The sequence below is a fragment of the Apiospora hydei genome (genome assembly GCF_038363865.1).
Source record: "Apiospora hydei strain CBS 114990 chromosome Unknown utg000004l_segment0_segment0, whole genome shotgun sequence".
Taxonomy (NCBI): Eukaryota; Fungi; Ascomycota; class Sordariomycetes; order Amphisphaeriales; family Apiosporaceae; genus Apiospora; species Apiospora hydei.
Window position 1 is genome coordinate 8,215,258 of NW_027117363.1, and position 18,940 is coordinate 8,234,197.

Consider the following 18,940-nt stretch of genomic DNA (forward strand, 5'->3'; position numbering starts at 1 on the left):
AGCATAGCTGAGCATGTAGGTCTTACCTTAGGTGCGTTTTTGGATCTTGATTTGAGCCCTTGGAAGGGCCAGGGAAGGGAAAAAAACAAACTCACCCATCCACCCGACGTCCCGTTGTCATAGAAGCAGAGGTGGGTGGTGGGCACACCACCACCTACCTACTTCTCAAGGTGGCTCAGTGCCCCTGCGGAAAGCTGCAGTTGGACGGTCGGGCTGGGCAATGCTTTGCCTCCAACTCGCTTGCTGTGTTTCTTCTAGAATGAAAGGGGAGAAAAGAAAAATCTCCTTGATGAGATTTTTCGTTGCAACAGGACCGATAAGGATGCGCGACGATCACCGGAGAAAGCAGATTTCGGGTTCATGGGTCTTGCTTACTGCAGTGAACATGTTTGGAGATGGAGAGGCACAGCGGTAGCGATTGTAACGGCAAAGATGATGCCAAGACACCGAGTTTGACGATACATACTTATGGCGATGATGCCCGAGAGCAACGCTGTCGATGATGCCGAAAGCAACATTACCGATTCCTTGTCCTTGTCCTTGTCCTTGTCCTTGCCCTTGCCCTTGCTAGATCATGCTACGATTTGCTCGAGATGTTTCGGTCAAGGACAGACACCTCGGCTCTGCCCTGCCGCACACACGAGATGGTGGTGATGAAGGTGGACAATGGCGGCATTTCACCATTCAGGGGGGGGCTGAGTTCGCTAGTCGTGATATCGAGAGGGCCAGCACATTATTTACATTAGACGGATATTGGATTGAAGTCGATTGCACTTGATTTGACCCGATAGTAGACATGGTTGTAGCAAGTATACTATACCTAAAGTATCTATCTGCCTATCTGCGGTGGCGCCTGCATGTCGTCCGTCCGCGGCAGGCAACGAAGTTGGAAGGCTTATGCATAACACATCACTGCAGCGAAACATCTGGAGCGGGTAGATAACGTAACGCAGTTATGTAAATTCGCAGTTGGAGAGACAGCATAGCCTGGAAAGAACAATGCATGAGTGAAAGGCAGTGGGTGCATAAGCAGTGAGAAAAGAAAAAAGAAAAAAGTAAGGCAACAACTACACTTCCATATTAACGAGAGATAGTGGATGGTCTTCACACTTGTGCCTGTGTTGTAAAGGGGGTGGGCCTGGATTGAGAGAGGTCGGCGGCCAAGGTCGCACACATCTGGAGGTAGGGAATATAAATCAATTGCTTCAATGATCGTCTTACTCATTCCAGTATACTACTCGGCTCGAATTAACTAATCAATCAAGCAAGCCCATCATACATGAAGTCATCACAGCACACGAGATTGATTGATGGACACATACTTCGGTGAACCAAGATGATCGTCCCTGCCTGTTGGACAAGTGACAAGCGGGAGTTGGAGACGTCAAGTCCAGTTGGAACGGGAAGGTGGGCCTGCCAACTTCAGACTGCACCTGCACCTGCTTGACCTGTCCCAAGCCGTGCCAGCTTCCAAGCCCGAAATATACACTGCATGTCAGAAATTAGGACGGAAAGGCAAGCAAACAAAACCTTTCTGCTCCAGTCTGAGAACCCAATTATCACCCTCGTACGACATAATCGGCCGCCCATCCACCATCCCAGAGAGGCCCCCAAGCCTCCAGGCCCCCCAGCAGAACCCCCAGGCCCCTCCAGGTCCCTCCAGGTCCCTCCAGGTCCCGCGACCGCCTTAGGACGCCTTCAAATCACAGGCTGGATTAGCGCTTTCGTAACATCTCACACATGCATTCCTTCTTCCACCCCCCAACCGAATGAACCCCTGCTCCGCGCACCCTGATTAATTACCTAGACCTAGATAAAATGCTACCTACCTGAGTATAAGGCATCAATCCTCCCACTTTTACCTGCACTTCGTCCACATGGAATGATACGCTACGCTTACATATTCTCGCTCCAAGCCGGATGGATGGTGGAGCGGATGGACAAAAAGGAAAGCCACTGATGAAAAGCTGATGCTCACCCAATGGTTAATCGGCCGTCAGATGCGTCACCAACAGCTCCAGGTCTTACCTTCATCTGCCCAAAGGGAACGGGGGCAGAGAAGCAAGAGCCGCAACCGGTACTGGGGGTTGGGCGAGAGGTATCTCTACCCTCGATCCTATGGAGATCAATACCAGCAGGTCGGTATTGTACCTCGAGTAGGTATGCATGTACTGCCCGCCGCCCTTCCCAATTAGGGCAATGCATTTTGTGCATTTTTGGCGCCTCACGGCACACATTTCTTCATCTAGCTATCTATCTGCAAGCATGCGATTCAGCTCAGCTCTATCAAATCCTGGGCGCCCAGGGTTCCCATTTGTTAACCGGGGGGCTGGATAGAAGCAGTTCAGGACAAGAGGAAACTCCACATTGGCCTTTACGTTGGGGGCCGTTTCGATCGATTGCTCCATGCTACGAGCTACGACGTTACGTCTTTCCATCTAGCAAACGTCCTGGGTTGCTGACGCGACGCCTTACGAGAAAGCGATTGAGATTTGATCCAATAATCCGGTTGGGTAGTAGGTAACGGGTAAGATGTGATTCCGAGGACTACCTAGGGTCATCAGAAAGTACCATGGGGAAAAAGGAAAACATGGGGGGCCGTTGCCCGCGGCCCCTCCTGCCTCCTGCCCTACCCATGCCGGCACAGGTGATTGGCCCGAACATGAATGCTCGAATTCTATTAGTACTGACTTTCACATACAATACCACCACAGCTGGGCGTCCTCTTCGACATGGTAAGGTTGAAAAGGGGGGGCAGCAACGTCGCAACACCAGAAGAAAAACCTACCACCCGGTTCGATTGGAGATCGGACGTTGTTCTTGCCCAGCTTGGCTGCCAAGATAGAGCTAAGTCCTAGAGTCGAGAACCGAGGCATATTCTGGGCGCTCATCTCGGCCTGGCAGGGCAGACGCCCCGTTTTTTTCACCCTTGTTCCTCGCTATGCTGCTGCACGATGGTCCTCTCGTTTCGACCGGAGTGGGATTCATGAGGACTGGGTAGTTACCGACGATACTACGATACGTACTTACCAGCACCTTGTTGAGCCTCCTCCCCTTCCCGGACACCAGCTATTTCATACACCCATGGATTGGGAACTATTACGCCTTTTCCCATATCACGTTCACTCCACATCAGCATCCTACATCTATGGGGGATTGACCGCAAGACTGACCATCTGCAGTATAGCGTCCGAATTGGATTCTGAAGGGTCATGCTTCTCCGTATGTCAGATCCTTACTCTCCCTTCGACCCGGAAAAGAAACGACAAAATGAAGGCGAGAAGAAAAGAACGAAAGAATTTGGGGTCCAAATGGGTGGGTGGTTCGCGGACCACAAACAAATCGGAAGCTACCACTACGGCTGTTCCAGTGTAAGCAGCTGGTAGAAAGCGTGCACCGGTACGTACTACCCAACACCGAACAGTTGTATGGGGGCCATGGTGTATACTCTTTCTGTACTAGATCACCGACTTACAGCTTTCTTTCTTTTCTTTTTTGGGGGAGGACTTGACAGGGGCTGTGGTACTTACACACTGCTGAAGATCTCTTTTAGTTGCTCCGTCAGCCGCTTCGTTGGCTCGAAACAACGGTACTGTGACGTCCAATCAAAGAGAGCGACCTCTCTAAGCGCGGTACCGATGTACAAGTTTGCGGCTCCGCGTGGAGTCGAAGGCCTCGATGGGAGGAGGAAGAGAGAGAGAGGGTGGGCGAAGCCGAGGACTATCCAGGGGAGGTCAGATTCGAAGACCCCCATGATGTTAATGTCTTTATTAAGATAAGTTTATCCCCATGTCAATATCTTTGTCAATGCAAGATGATTCCATCCAAACAAAGCTTCGCCTCCTTGATGCCTATAACTATTCTTTCCCTTCCCACCTTCGAAGACTTCTCTGTTGGCCTGTGGGGCCACTTATATGTTATACCAAGCTTTCGGTTGAATCCCAACTGCGATATGCGAAGACGCACATAACGGTCTCATATATGGTCACTTTCCATTGCCTTGATCGCCAACCCTCGCTACCGCAGAGTAACAGCTGCCTCTGACTCCGGATAAAGAAACGACACTCTGATCTGCTTAACTTGGATCAAGTACCACGAGATGGCGTACGACACGTTCTCGTTCTCCAACACACAGGCGGTCTATCCCTCAGCCGACCACTTGGTGGGTGAGATGATAGACCCGGGTCTGAAATATTCAAACCTTGCAGCCCTTGAGCCAACTCAATGGTATCCCTACAGTTTCCCGCGCGCCCTAATGGCCCCAAACAGCACGCAGTACTTCACGGCTCCTGCCTACACTGGCCGCCAGTCTGATGGAATGACTACCCCAATACCCTCTCTACCAGCTCCTATGCATGCCCGTCAGGAAACCCCCTCAGAGCACTCGGCAAGCAGCAGCGATTTGAGCTCTGGAAGCAGTGACCATATACCTTCAACACCACCTGACGAGGCAGCTTACCCTTTCCAAAACCATTATGACCCATGGAGCGCACAGTCGCCATCGCAAATGGTGGAAATGACTGGCATGTCAGACGGAGTCAAGCTGGGCGATGTCAACTCTCTTGACGACGAGGTCTTCCAAGGATTCCACGAGGAGAAGACAACCGAATTACCCCTCCGGAGCTATACTATGTCGAGCATGGGAAGCAGCTTCGAGATGGACCCGATGGGCCACCACGAACCCATCCATTTCATGCGGCAAACCAGTCCTACGGCGATGACTCCCCACGTCAAGGAAGAAATTTGCATCCCAAACAACTACCCGCCCCCTGAGCCTGAAGACGACGACAACACAAGCATGGATGAAAATGAGCCAGTCCTTCAGCCCATCCAGGATGACGAAGATGACGAGGACTACAAGCCGAAGACCTACCAGAGGCGGGGCTCAAATGCGAAGCGCAGCCCCCCGGGGTCGGAAGCGTAGCAACGCAGGCCAGCCAACTCAGCAGCTAAAGAGGATTAAGGCCGAGCCTCGCACATTGGGCAACAAGAACAAATTGGCAGACAAATCAGCGATTTCAGGGTCGTTGTCCAGTTATCCTTGTTCCGAATGCCACGACGTTACCTTCAAGGACGAGACTGGACTTCAGAATCACATCAAGAAACAGCATACGAGGCCCTTCACCTGCCTCTTTGCTTTTGCGGGGTGCCACTCAACCTTCGCCGCCAAGAATGAGTGGAAGCGGCATGTCGCCTCGCAACATTTGTTGCTATTCTACTGGCTCTGCAGCCAAGGAACGTGCACGAAAGTCTCCAACTCCTCGTCGTCCTCGATTCGCTCTCCTCACGCGCCCAACCTGCCCAACGGCGCCATCTTCAACCGGAAAGACCTCTATACCCAGCACGTCCGACGCATGCATGTGCCCCTGAACATCAAGAAGCAGCTCAAGCAGAAGAACACAGTACCGGAATGGGAAGATTCCGTCCAGTGCTTTCAGAAAGAAGCCCACAAGCCCCGCTGCAGCTTGCCCGAGTACATGACCTGCCCAGCCGCCGGGTGCGCGCATGTGTTCAACGGGGCCAGCGCCTGGGACGAGCATATGGAACACCTGGCGAAGCACCTCGAGAAGGCGGCTAGCGGCATAGAGCAGCGCATCGTCTTCAACGGCGAGAACCACCCAACGCTGGTTGCATGGGCGTCGCGCCCCGACGTCGCCATCATCGTCCCGGACAGGAACGGGAGCTGGATCCTGAACAACCCCTTAAGCCGGAGAAGAACAGCAAGGCCCCTCGCGCTGCCCGACAGTATGACGATGAGGACGAGGATGCGGAGGGTGAGGTAGTCGACGACTATTAGACATGGCATGATGCTCGTGTCTACTCTTTACGTTTTCATACTATGGACTTCAGTGGATGATGTGCGAACCCCTTTTCTTCACCTTCTTTTCTTGGCGCATATCCTGTTTCGGGACGGGCGGGTATCTAGGGATTTTGAGATACCTTTTGAGACAGTGTATTCTACCTTGGTACATATGATATCACACACCGTTGTGGGCGTTCTGTTGTGCTGGGAGTAATACGTATCATGATTACGTAGATCCTGGATATATAAACACGGTCATGAAATGAAGTTCACGATTTCATACAATATGCCCCCTTTTTCGGGCTGCTCAGTATCCTTGGTGTTGGCGCTGCTACTTTGACTTGCCAATACACTGTTTCCACGAAGACACGGTCTATGCATCTCACAAGCACTAAACATCCTTCCGAGAGCTGCTCAGCACTATCCAAGGGGTTCAACCAGGTGGATCCTCGTCATCTCGCTGTAAAGCCCGATCTGCAACATCTTGAACCTCACGGCTTCCCATCCATGCCCCCATCGTGGGCTTGGTGTTACTACGCATCGTACGATTTCTATAGGTCAGGCAGCAACGAATCATCCAGCCCGACAGGCGATTTTCGTTTTGAATAGGGCAGACAGTGGAGAGGATCCAATCCTAGCGGGTGTGCATCATGCGGGCTGACCGGCCCTTTGGGTTCGTTTCGTTCCTTGCCTTTCTCCACGTAGCTCGGGATTCCTTACCGGGACTGGATACAGATTTGGATTAGCCGTGGTGGATGAGCCTCGTGGCAGTGTGTGTGGGCTTACTTGGATCTATGCAGGAGTAGAAGGATAGGCAAGTAGGTAATCAGGTACACATATTATCGTATGCGTACACGAAAAGCAACGCAAGGAGAGGAAAGAGATCGGCGGCAATGTGGCAGTCTGGCATATATCCTCGCGCCAGAAGATCGTTAAATCGCGCCACCCATGTGAAGAAGCAAAAAAACGCCAAATTGCCCCCAGCCCCCTTCTCTCTCTCTGTGCAGCCCCCCTTCTGGAGCCCAATTAGTTAGCAGATGCATACGTGCTGTATAGTAGTACGCTCAGCCCTACCTCGCCTTTCTTGTTGTCCACTTAATTTACAGAACCGCTTCTGGCCGCTGCGCCACCACCATCTGTACTGCATGATTGCCTTGACGATCTGGACCAAAGAGAGAGAGAAGGGGGGAGAAGGGGTAGGGTTGGAGAAAAGGCAGATGGGCGTATGCATCATGACCATGATACGCATGGCGTGTCTTGCCTTGTCTTGACCTGAAGATGGTGAGTGGATAGGCTTTTCGAAACCAAGCCACCGCCGGTCAACAAATAGGACGGACAGGGTCCTCGAGGGATACCACTGACCAGTTAGGCGGGCGCGCTTGGCGTGAAGAAGAAACAAGACACCAAAATGGAGCAAATATCGAGAAAGCCTTACCGGAATCTTTCTTTTCTCCGGTCGAACGAGACCGACGGAACGGGGCGAAGAAGCAAGCAAGCAACTACAACCTCCCCTCCCTCCCTTACCTCTCCCCCCATCGCTATTTTTGGTTCGACTCCATACATACATTAACAAGAAACAGTGGCACGCTGAACGGACAAGATCGAGAACAGGAAATTCGACCCGGGTCGGTCCTTTCAGCTCTCCCCATCTATTGCTGACCACCTCGTGTTAACCCCTCTCATAGTCCTACATATTCCTGTCGTCATCCCCCTTCACCATATTTGCTGCCCAATTATAACCAGATACGGGAGTCTAAGCCCGATGCGCCAGCTAGTATACTTACGCAACTTAAGCGCCGTCCGTTATATGCCTCCCCTTGCTCAATGTCCAATCGGGTTCCCGAGCGAACGAAGTTCCCTTCCTTCCTTGCTTCGACGTCACGTCACGTTGCGGTGCGAGATAAGCGATCGTCTGGCGGGTCTGCTGGTTGGTTGTTTCGCAACCTGGGTTGCTTCTGCGGCCGCAGCAAGCCGGACTGGGCCTGCTCCTGCCTCTACCAGTACCGATGCCCCGACCGCGTTCTTGTTTCAGTTGACAGGTACGTTGACTCGATGTCACCAGTGAGCAAAGAGCATGTAGCCTGGTTGAGCGAGTTTCCGCATTTAAATTATCAATTTATATGTATTGATTATGTATGTACATAGACGGAACCACAAAATTATATGCAGTCAGATATCAACCCCCACCCCCTTTTCCCCAGGCTCATGCTCTCTCGTCCTTCGACGTTTGACGAAAACAACCCTGCGACTTTGACGTAAGTCCCTAAGCCGCAGGGGGGCCTTTGTGAGAAGAAAATAACAAATGGGAGTCTCTCCAGGGAAAGGCGCCAATGATAGAGGCATGCTCACCGGTCCGCCCTTTGTGATCAGGGCGATGCAACTAGCCAGAAAGGGGGTTTGGCTGGGAAATTCCTACCAGGAAAACCATGATTTCTGCCAGCCAGACCTCAGTTTATTAACCAGATCTGTTCTAGTGACCAGAAAAAGAATATACAGGCTGCCAGGTTCTCCACCTCGGTGTGGCGGCCGTCGGTAAGCAAGCACCAGATCCTAACCCCCACTCCCCTGGATCGTCTGCCTTTCCATCATCATGGGATTCTAAGCACCCCCCACCCTTTCCGCTAACGAGTCTACCTTCTTATCCAGGTCTTTGTTGAAAACATGCCGGACGCCCAGACCGTGCCCGCCAACCCGGGGTATGTCGCGCTTCAGCTGCCTACACAGCTCCAACGCCTCCGCGAGCTTCCCCTGTTTCTCCAGGCACTGGACTAGCGACCATACATGGAAGATCCTTTCTGGATGCTCTCCATCGTCACCAGCTGCTTTCCGGTACTTCTCTCGATCGCAGGACTCCCTGAAGTAGCGTTCCGCCAGGTCGAGCTTCCCTCTCTGCATCAGCACCTCACCATACCATTTCTTGCCAGCCATAAGTCCGATGTGGTCGTCGCCTAACACCAGCAGAGCCGTTTTTAGTGTGTCTTTCATCAACTGCTCCGCCTCTTCCAGGCGTCCTCGAGCAGCTATAATACGCCCCTGGTATGCCTTTGCCAGCAGGGTGAAGGGGTGGCTCTCGCTCCCCAGCTCCTTGCGCCGCCTGACAACAAGCTGTATTAGATCTTCGGCCTCTGTGAGGTCCTTCTCGGAATCCTCAAGGTCTCGGGATCCAGTACAAGCATTCGCCAGGGACATGGCGAGGTCTTCTTTGATCTCGAGTATCTCTGGTTCTGACAAGGCGTCTACGGCATCGCCAGGAGGACCCCCCACTGCACTTTGTAGTGCCTCCCGATGCCATTGGACAGATATTGGATACTCGAACTTGAAACTATATATCTTTCCTATCAGGGTCACGCACTTGATAGTCTTTCTGTGATGTTCGCCGAAAGCCTCCCTCAGGCCCCCCAAAGCCCCTTTACACATTTCGAGAGTGTGTGAACCTTCCTTGTGCAAGAATCCCCTCAGCGTGCTGAACTATGGTGTCTAGTGTCCTAGGATGGTTTGGGCCGTATAGGGCTTCCCCTCGAGTCGTGAACCTCAGATAGCAGTTTCTCAGAATCGTTGCGCCGCGTGTGATGGTAGAGTGCTACTGCAAGACCAGTTTTCGCGAGGTGTGTCAAGTGATCATCTGGCCCAAAGCGTCTGATCAAGTGGTCGTGAACCTCTGACAAGAGATTCCCGGCTTCCTCATAGTTGGCGCATTCCATGTAGACTTTGCCAAAGCGAGCTTTCTCGCCCAGCTGCATCTGCCCATACCACGGCCAGAACCAGGCATCTGACAATGAAGACAGACGCCATTTCACCCATGCTACAGTGAAACAAGTATTTTCCTTGCGCTTGGAATTCCGTTCCATAATATGGGCCTGGAGACTTTTCAAGCACACCCGTACTTCTTCGATGTGCGGCTTCATTTCGCAGCGCAACGTTATGTCTTCCTCGCTATCGCCCCCAACTAGAGGAATGCAGCTGGCGAGCACGCCCGATGCCATCTGGCAGTATAATACCTGCTCAGACACTCGTAGAGCCGGACGATCTCTCACCCACTTGTGGACGAGTGGGTGCATCTTGTAGCGCTCGACCAGTGGCCGGTCATCATCTACGAGGTTCCAGTCATGCCCTTCACCAGAAGTGACTTTATTGACCAGTGATCTCGACACCAGAATTCTCAGGGCGCTGCGTAAGCGTTGTGATACTCTCCCTTTCATATGATAAGAGTCGAAGTTGCCAGGATTCTTCAGCATATCGGGCAGAAGGGCCGGGAAGAAGGAGCGAGATGCTAAGTCACGAACGTTCGACTTAAAATATGACTGCGGGGGCTCAGTCTGCAACCCAAGTCGGTTGACAATTTCATTCTCCCTGCTCTCAAGCTTATTTTGGTCCGCTCTCTCACGTATAGGATGAATGGAAGCATTGACAAGCATGTCAAAGCGAATATTGTCGAAGTGCATGAAAGAGAAGATCTGGAGAAGCTGAAGGGCGTCCGAAACTGCCTCCTTATCCGTAGCTGTTTCTTGGAGTTGTCGAAGCATCAACTCGAAAGTAGCGTGTACTGACATATGCTCGTAGCCGTCAGGGCCGCCTTGGCGGCCATTTAGCTCGCTTGTGGTGCTTCTCCTATCCCGGAATCTTGACCATGCCTCGCGTATGCGCGCCGCTTCCTTGTCAAAGTAGTCAATATACTGCGACAAACGAAGGCCATAATGATGTATAGCCTTGCCAGCATGTACAAGAGCTAATGGAAGGTAGTAGAGGTGCTCGCAGCTACGTGAAGCATACTTCAGGATGCTCTCTGTGCGCCGAGGTTCTTCAGCAGCGTTCAAGAGCAGTTCGTTGGCATCTTGATTTTTCATCTTATCCAACGCGAGAAACCTGCGGCCAGAGTTTCCATACGCAATCTGCGCTGGATTTCGGGTAGTCACAAGTATAGCGCCTCTGTGTCCTGTCGGTGAGAGCTCTTCCAGAGACAGATCGTGATCATCCGCATTGTCGATGATCAAAAGCCACGGGTGTATAAGCTCACGACTCAACAGAAACTGTTTCGCTGCTTGCTCAGTGAGATTCTCCCCGAATTCCTTGGCAAGTGTGATGTATGACTGTGTTGCTGTGTCCCGACTACTCGCATCGATCCAAAACACCCCCAGTAGTATGCCTTGTGTTCGATAGCATATCGTAGTGCGAGCTCAGTCTTACCCGAGCCAGACTGTCCCTGTATGACAAAGCGCTTCTGTATAGGGAGAGTCAGAGGTTGCTTGATCTAAAGCAACCTCTAGGTCCTTCAACTGATCCTTGTGGCCAACATAGTCATTGGCATGTGCCCTATCGGGGAAATGTCTGTTCCTAGACATAGCACGCCAAGCCTGGTACATCTGCTGTGCGTGCTGCACGGCTTCGTCTTTATCCGCATCAAGTGAATTGAGCTCGGTCTGGCCGCTGCTGTAGCCGAGGCGACTGATTTTGCCTCTCAAATGATGGGCAACTTTATGAGCCTCAAGTAGCGCTCCCTTGTCGGAACTCATGGCATTCCTGAACGATGAAAGCATAATGGCAGTTTGAAGCAAAGATAAAACTTCAACCTGAGGACGGACATCCCGAATGATGTGCTCGTAGGTAGCCAATAAATGCAGAATTTGTTCCAGAATCGGGACCTTGGACGACAAAGTGCTGCCCAGTATCGGCTTGTTGCGTAGTATACCGTTAAGGCCATCGTGAAGAGGGTCTGAGGTCTCAGACAAGCATCGATCAGCCACTTTCTGAACACTGGCCCAGAGCATTTCAGATAAATTCCCACGCCTCGACGAATTTCAGGACACTTCGGTAATATCTCTGGTCTGTAAACCGTGGCAAATGTCCCGCAACTGCTCAAACAACTTGTGCAGGGTGAAGCAATCCTTGGGTGGTCTCTCCGAGCCAGATTTATTACTGATCTCATCTAGACATCGCAGTATGTCGGTAGCCGTGTAAGCCAATACGTCCAAAGTGGCCCGCAGCTCTGCGTCCATGTATCCGTTGTTGGCAACCGTCGAAGGGATTGATATGGTAAGGGTTTCCGCGGAGGATAGCCCAGGTGACTGCTCGTCTCTATTCATGGTTTGATTCAATGGGGCTGAAGGGAACTTGCTGGACGACTATCGGCTTCTGAAGGGCTTCTGGAATGCCACACAGTCATACCATGGAGCGCGGTCAGGTTATAAGGAGGGGCTGGGTGACTAAGAAAAAAACAGATTGGATGGATCTGTAGGGGTATAGAGTGAGAACATGATATGGGTAGTGGCTGGCCTCGGCTGGCCCAACTGAGTGGCAGCTTCCTTCCTTGAGTGTAGCTGATGTACCTGTACTCGAACTATACCAGGCTGGTGTTCAAGATGGATGCTATGCTGCCAATGTGCGACATGGGTTGTCCCCCCTCCTGTTCATTCAAGTGGCTGCATAACTACATCCGATGCAACACAAAGTTTGGGTCGTATGCCCAACCTGTACCCTGAATGGTGTATTTCTTGCTGACCGGCTTGAGGTATGTTACGTGTGCAAGAGTTGGATACCGCCCTGTTTGGATGATGCTCATGTATGTAGCTAACTCAGGTGTGTACCTAATCTACTGGTGCATACAAAATTAATGGCAGCGCTTTAAGTAAGGAAGGAACGGCCTTAGGTAAGACTGCCTAGCATGCAGTGCACGTACTTCCTTCCATTGATCATATATCAAGGGCCTCAAACTTTTCGACGTCCACGAATTAGGTAGGTAGGTTATTCCAAAAGTACCTTTGTACCTTCTGCACTGGTCAGAACGATACTCAAGTGCTGTCGCTCTTCCCCGACTGGCAAATTTGGAATGTTAGGGGGTAGTCTGATGTTCGGATATTTTTGCAGTATCCTGACAATTGCGTAGCTAGACTCCATAAGAGCATAATCCTCTGCGGGTTCCCCCCATATCAGCTGCAAGTCTCCTAAACATCATGATAGAATAATTACTACCCAGGCACACTCGCGGGCCGGCGTGAAAGTCCAGGAAACCGCCTATCCCGGCACGCCGCTGCAGTTCGCCGTCTTCCCAGCGACTCGGTCGATAAACCCTAGCGTCTGGGCCGTAGACGGACTCGTTGCGGTGCAAGTGGTATGATGACCAGCCCAGGCCCGCGCCCGGACGCAACAGCACTGGCGATTCGCCGTCTGGGCCGCCACCCCGGGGAGCATCGTCATCCGCTTGGCAAACCTGACATTGACAAGGAGCTGCGGATATAATCGAAGAGCTTGTTTTGCATGACATGTTAGCCGGTGCCCCCTTGAACAGCAACTGATACTGGCAGACAGCGGGACAGAGACCAGTATTGTTACATACTCTCATTCAGACAACACCGCAAGAAGGGGAGCTGCTGGATGTGCTTTCGGGTTATCTCTTCAGATGCTTGGGGTACCACCTCAGCTATATCTGCTTTCAGTCGTTCAATCAACTCTGGATTGCGGACGAGATGGAAGCTGTCATCGGGACTTTGTAAGTAAATAGCTCCGAGGCCATATGTTCTGGGATATTTGTCTTTGCTCACAATGTCCAACTCAACAAGCACGCCGTGGTGTCTCTCCCTGCAATCAAGACGTGCAACAGCTGGTCTCTAACCATGTCCCGATTTTTCATATCGCGCCACAGATCGATAATGAACGCATACTTCTCCATGGCGGCCTCTTCGCCGTACTGATCCATGTAGCTGAGTGCCTTGTCGGTGAAAAACGATGCCCAGTCGCGGACACCTTTGCATGCGTCATGGAGTTTCCGCGGTTGATAGAGCCAGCAAACGTCTGCCAAGCGCAGGCGTATCGCCGAGACATAGCTAGCATACTCAAAGTTGTCTCTTAGAGCCTTTCGTTCAGATACGGGTAGGCTATTGTGAGGCTCGCCGAACAGGAGTTGTGTTGTTGTGCTCAAGGTGTATTCAAAAAAGTGAGGTTGCAAGTCGACGACACCTTCGCTGTTGGCTTGAGCTTCATGCGAGATTGCTTCAAGCAAACTATCAGCGTGCTCTCCTAGGGCAGACAGGCCTAGTTCGCGAATTCGGGAGAACTGGCGACGAAGTAGTTCACGGGAATGCCGCCAGGCAGACCCATCCTGTACGAAAATACCCTCGCCCAGGGAGAGGCAGCAATCCCATACGACGCGGCCCTAGCTCAAAGTCTTCGAAGCGGCTGTTCAAGATCGCTTCGATGTTGACTGGGTCATGGACCATATAGCCCTCGCCCAGTATGTCAATGCGAATGGTTGGCGCCGCGCCCAAGTAACGCGTCTGAAACTCGAGCATACGTTGCTTGGGAAGTGCATCATACTGCTGCTTGAGGAGGTCCAAAGCGAATGGCCATTTGTAGGGTACTGTCGCCTCCACGGGCTTGCAGCCGTGCTGTGCAGCGAAAGCTTCCTCTTCTTGCTTTGCGAGTCGGCGCTTACGGTACCATCGTGCGCACACTGATAGCAGTGCAACTATCCCCAAAGTCCGAAACAAGAGCCAGAAGTTTACACTGGCGCTCATGCTTGCGATAGTCTGAGATGAGATTTGATTGCAGAAGACCCGGATCAGGAACAAGTCGAATTGTATGTGTAGATGAGAATCCGGCGTGAAAAGAACGCGACATCTTGCGAAAAGGATCAGGCTGTGGATAGAGCACGCTGGCGCTTCAAAATACTGTCTCGCCAGTACAGCGGAGGGGTGTTGTATGTGTACACACGGCTTGGCCGACGGTACTTGTATGGTGACGACTGGGCAAACATGGATATTGTCAATGGATGTGGCTTGCCAATAACGCGCGCCCAGGTTACATTATATGCATGCTGATTGTCAGAACATCCGAATCCAATGATGCCTGCCTCTCAGGTTACACAAACGGACTCTCACACCACACTCGAGTCGACTGGGGGGCTTCGGATTCCCAAACCTGAAGATTCGAGACTGAGGCATACACAGAAAATTATTATAATTCACGGACTATGCTAATACCATTCCGCAGCACAATGCATTCTTTCGCGTTCTTATCGCCATGTCTTCCAATGACTCTGATGGACTATCGGCAAGTGACATAATCACCTATGTTGGAGTACCCCTAGCTGTGGCTGGTATACTGCCTATCACCTACAGTGCTACATCAACTTTGGTATATCGGGCCAAGGTTAGGAAAAAGCTTGAGCAATCACAGTCTGGGGGTAGGATCCGTTCTGCCGAGATTTTCAATCGCGTTGTCGAGGTACAGTTTCCAAGATATCGTCTCGCAGCACCTGACCCAGTTGATGGCTCCTCTAGATGTGGAATCCAGCAAGTTCAGGTTTACCCGAGAAGCGGGCTCCCTGGTGGTACCTGGACATTTCTGACTTGGAACCGCCAAGAGATCGGTACGAAGGCCCAAAGATTGACACCGGGAGACGAGCCCGTCCAGCCTCAAGCTGAGATACGATTCTATGAGTTGATCGAGTGTCTTTACAGGTTGGGGGCCGAGGCAGATCCTTCTGGGTGGGAAGAATTGCGCACTCGTGGGACCTGGGCTCCAAGAGGACTTGTTTTGATGCGATTCGGTTCCTCAGATGCTCTGCTTATAATTGCGTCAGACGAGCCGGATGGGTCTCTGGCATTGCAACTCGGCGCTGATGTGGACTGGCCTAGCCACCAGATACAACAAAGAACCGCGAGTTCAGATGCAGATTCCGTTTTCCTACGCCCGGTTGCATCGAAAGAGCATTCAAGTAGACTCGCTAAGGGGAGAGGGCCTCAGGACGCCAGTCTCGCGAGTGGCCCAGGGGGTAAAGACTCGCCACTATCAGATCTGAAGGAAACTCAGAAAGGCCCTTCAGAACAAGGCGAGTCTCGCACCGGGACAGTCCATACCTTAGCCATACTTTGCCGATTCTCGAGCGAAGGACTTGCACAAAGTGAATGGCACGCAACATCCAGAGAGGACAAACCCACTAGCCTGAGTGCTATTGATACCTCCCATCTATGCTCGGGTGAAGGAGGCTCGAATCAGGCCATGTGGTTTGCCAGCTGTGCGACCGCTGTCCAGGCAACAAAAGGCCAGCCGATAATATGTTTCCGTATCCCGGACGATATTTGTCGGTTTGCCCGAACCAATAGATTGCCCTGCGGCGTTCTCGAAATCCTGGACATGCTCGAGCCCAGCAACATTGGCTCTCGTGAAAACAAGACCAAGACGGGACAGGCGAGCAGAGACATCGCAAATTCCATAGAGGAGAAAACGCTCACTACTCCTCGTTGGCCTATCCAAAGAGTCGCCGACTGCAGTCTTCGCTGGCTCCAGGGATTCCATCCCGAGCTGGCCGATCTCAGCCTGCAAGACGTCGTGGTCACCGTGCTCTACCAAATGGTCGTAGACCCGCCGTTTGCGGCGTCTATCTGCGGGATGCTCAACCAATGGCGCGAATGGACAGGCATTGGGCACATGCGGTTCGAGGACATGCGCGCGGTGAGGGAGTTCCAGGAAATATTTGCCGAGGCGAGCCTGCTTCTCGCTCTCATTGACAGATTAGCATCCGACCCACGAGAGTATGCTCTGTTCAATGTGCAGAGCTGCATAGAGACTTTCAAGTATGTGAAGTTAGGTTAGACTATATATAGCAATGAATGGCAGACTCGATGCAAGTATACGTTGGACGTGTTCTGTTTCGGCATCCCTCCTATAACGTAAGAAGCCAGTGCAGGTAACAAGTCGAAGTAGAAGTGTGTTCGTGCCGTCCCAGCACAAGATGCTGCGAAGGATGCAGGCAGTTTGGTTTCCTTGCGAACGGCGGGGTAGCCGGACCAATGATAGGGGGCGCGCCCAAGCCGCCTGACTGCAGCAAAGCCCGCGAGGCAATCAATCCAGGCCGACTGCAACCACCGACTGCAGCCGTCAACCAAACACCTGCTACCCAACCACCATTCCAATTTCGGTCGCCCGTTCGCGAAATGCTGGCCGCAGCCGCCGCAGAACCAGACACTACTACTATGGACCACGCCCCGGATGTGGAGGAGGTGCAGGCGGAGCCGCCCCAGGAACCGATAGTGGGTAGTAGTGCTTCTGGGGAAGTGGATCAGATTGCGACAACGGGGCCTTCTGCTGGGTCCGAGGACGAACTACCACCGCCGTCGCCGTCGCCGCCCCCGGATGATAGTTCCAGCGCGGGGGAGCAATCTGTAGAACTATCTCCGGCTGATACGGACGCTACCAGCACCACCACTACTACTACTGTCACTGGTGATGCAACGAGTGTTCCTCTTCCGCCGCCAACAGAGGAGGAAGTGGAGGTGCCGCCCGCGCCTCTGCCCCAACCTCAACCAGTACAGCCCGGCGACCCTCGTTGGGCGTACTCGTCTGACCGGCCGCCTGCGAAGCTGCCTATCTACTTCCACGATGCGGTGGGGCGGAATTATACCTTTCCCTGGGAGAAGGTGAAGACATGGGAGGTAAGTTGACTTCTTCTCCGGTTGTCCAGGTTATAGCTTTTACCAGAACTCCAAGAGCCAAACCGTGTCTAACATCCGCCCCTCCACACTCTTCACAGGGCATGGAGCGCCTCATACGCGCCTGCTTCGCGCATGTGACACCTGTCACGTGGTGGGTGAATGAGGGCCGCTACGATCTCAAGGTGGTCGAGCCCAACTCGGCGGAGGCCTCGATGGCCGGCGCGGCGCCGATGACGGGCATCGCCTCGCAGATGTTCACGACGGTACCAGCGCCGCCGCCGCCGCCGCCGCCGCCGGGCGTTGGTACCAACACGTCCGCTGGGGTAGGGGATGGTACCGGTCTGCAGACGCAGCCGCTGCCGGTGACGCCCCAACAGCAGCCCGCGGCCGGGACTGGGGCGCCGTTTCTACAGACAGTGGTGGGTTTGACTTGCCCTCATTCCGAGGGATTAGTTGGCGAAGTTTCACACTCATATTAATGGGGTCATAGATACTACCGGAGCTATGGGATGAGCTCGTCGTGCCGGGCATGACGGTGACGATGACGATGTGGTAAGTTCTCCGCCGATACCCATCTCGACTACACACGAACTGGACGATTCCCCAATCTCTGCTGGCTATCAACACTGCATATACCTGAGACTCCCTATGACCGAAGTCCTTATACACGCAACGTAGGAATAAGCAAAGAGTGGAGAAACTGACCAGAAGAAAACAAACAGGCCAAAGCAATCTTATTATGACACCCTCCCGCCTCCGCCGCCTCCACCACCACCGATTTCATACCCTCAACCGGCCCCTCCTCCGCCGCCGCATCCTGGACTGTATGGCCCAGGGGTCGGGCGCGGGTTCGGACGCGGAGGGGTCCCGATGGGGATGGGGAGAGGGCGTGGGGCACCGGCCAGCACCAGATGGTCGTCGTCGTCGAGGTCACCGTCTCCGCCTCCACCGCGGCCCAAGACGCGGAAACGACAGGGTGCTGTTTGAGTGAGAGAGGAGTATCATACCACATGCCAACATCTCGGTGTGTTACCTAAACACGCTTCCGGATTTTCCCCTGCCTTCACCACGGGCTAGTGAGCGAGCGAGCGAAAACATCACCTTGTACGGAACCGAGTTGTTCATCTTAAGGGCGAGGATTATGCATTTGCTATTGAAGAAAACCTGATCTGTTCGCAACTTGTTACTAGCCTCCTGTCGCTATTGAAGATACGGTATGAGCCGAGAAGTGAGGTACATATACTCGAAGATACCAAATTTGGTTGGCAGAGAGCCTCGTAGAGACTTTAGAGACGACACAAAGGATGGTGAGGAAGAGCGAATGATGTTTTGCTTTTACTATTTCTCTTGTTTCGGGGCGTTGAGACCCTGTGTGCAGATCATGAACTCTCCAAGTTTGATAATTGCTCGTCCAAATCAAACATACTTTATACCTTGCCCCTTGGTTGCCAACCACGGTTAGCAGTGTGTGCGGCCGTTTACGTCAATCAGGTATTTGGAGGTGAGAATAAGAGTTTACGCCGCGGAACATATATCTTGCTCAGGTCGCAGCATACGACGCTGCTGGACTTACTCTAACTCCCATTGCCAAGTATCTCTGATAGAGTACCCAGAACTGAACATCGCCATCCAGGTTTATATTCGAAAACACCCTCTCTTCCTCCAATCTTACTGGCTACTAGCCGTAGATCGCGGTTAGCAACCAAGCGGA

The 18,940-nt window shown here is 52.6% G+C and overlaps 4 protein-coding genes across 4 annotated transcripts; 2 read left to right on the top strand and 2 right to left on the bottom strand.

Moving 5' to 3' along the window:
* Window positions 1–4,099: 4,099 nt before the first annotated feature.
* Window positions 4,100–5,783, top strand: PG997_005075 (uncharacterized protein; the record flags this gene model as incomplete). Its single annotated transcript, XM_066809390.1, has 2 exons — window positions 4,100–4,920; window positions 5,036–5,783. 2 exons carry the CDS (start codon window positions 4,100–4,102, stop codon window positions 5,781–5,783), a joined length of 1,569 nt encoding a protein of 522 aa, XP_066673008.1.
* A 2,618-nt stretch (window positions 5,784–8,401) lies between these two features.
* PG997_005076 (uncharacterized protein) lies at window positions 8,402–11,568 on the bottom strand (the record flags this gene model as incomplete). Its single annotated transcript, XM_066809391.1, has 4 exons — window positions 8,402–9,271; window positions 9,334–10,946; window positions 10,988–11,003; window positions 11,062–11,568. The coding sequence occupies 4 exons, from the start codon at window positions 11,566–11,568 to the stop codon at window positions 8,402–8,404; spliced, it is 3,006 nt and encodes a 1,001-aa protein (XP_066673009.1).
* Window positions 11,569–12,541: 973 nt separating this feature from the next.
* PG997_005077 (cytochrome P450) lies at window positions 12,542–14,310 on the bottom strand (the record flags this gene model as incomplete). Its single annotated transcript, XM_066809392.1, has 5 exons — window positions 12,542–12,741; window positions 12,767–13,024; window positions 13,134–13,282; window positions 13,339–13,850; window positions 13,891–14,310. 5 exons carry the CDS (start codon window positions 14,308–14,310, stop codon window positions 12,542–12,544), a joined length of 1,539 nt encoding a protein of 512 aa, XP_066673010.1.
* Window positions 14,311–14,815: 505 nt separating this feature from the next.
* Window positions 14,816–18,220, top strand: PG997_005078 (uncharacterized protein; the record flags this gene model as incomplete). Its single annotated transcript, XM_066809393.1, has 5 exons — window positions 14,816–16,371; window positions 16,548–17,229; window positions 17,328–17,648; window positions 17,720–17,781; window positions 17,908–18,220. The coding sequence occupies 5 exons, from the start codon at window positions 14,816–14,818 to the stop codon at window positions 18,218–18,220; spliced, it is 2,934 nt and encodes a 977-aa protein (XP_066673011.1).
* Window positions 18,221–18,940: the final 720 nt, after the last annotated feature.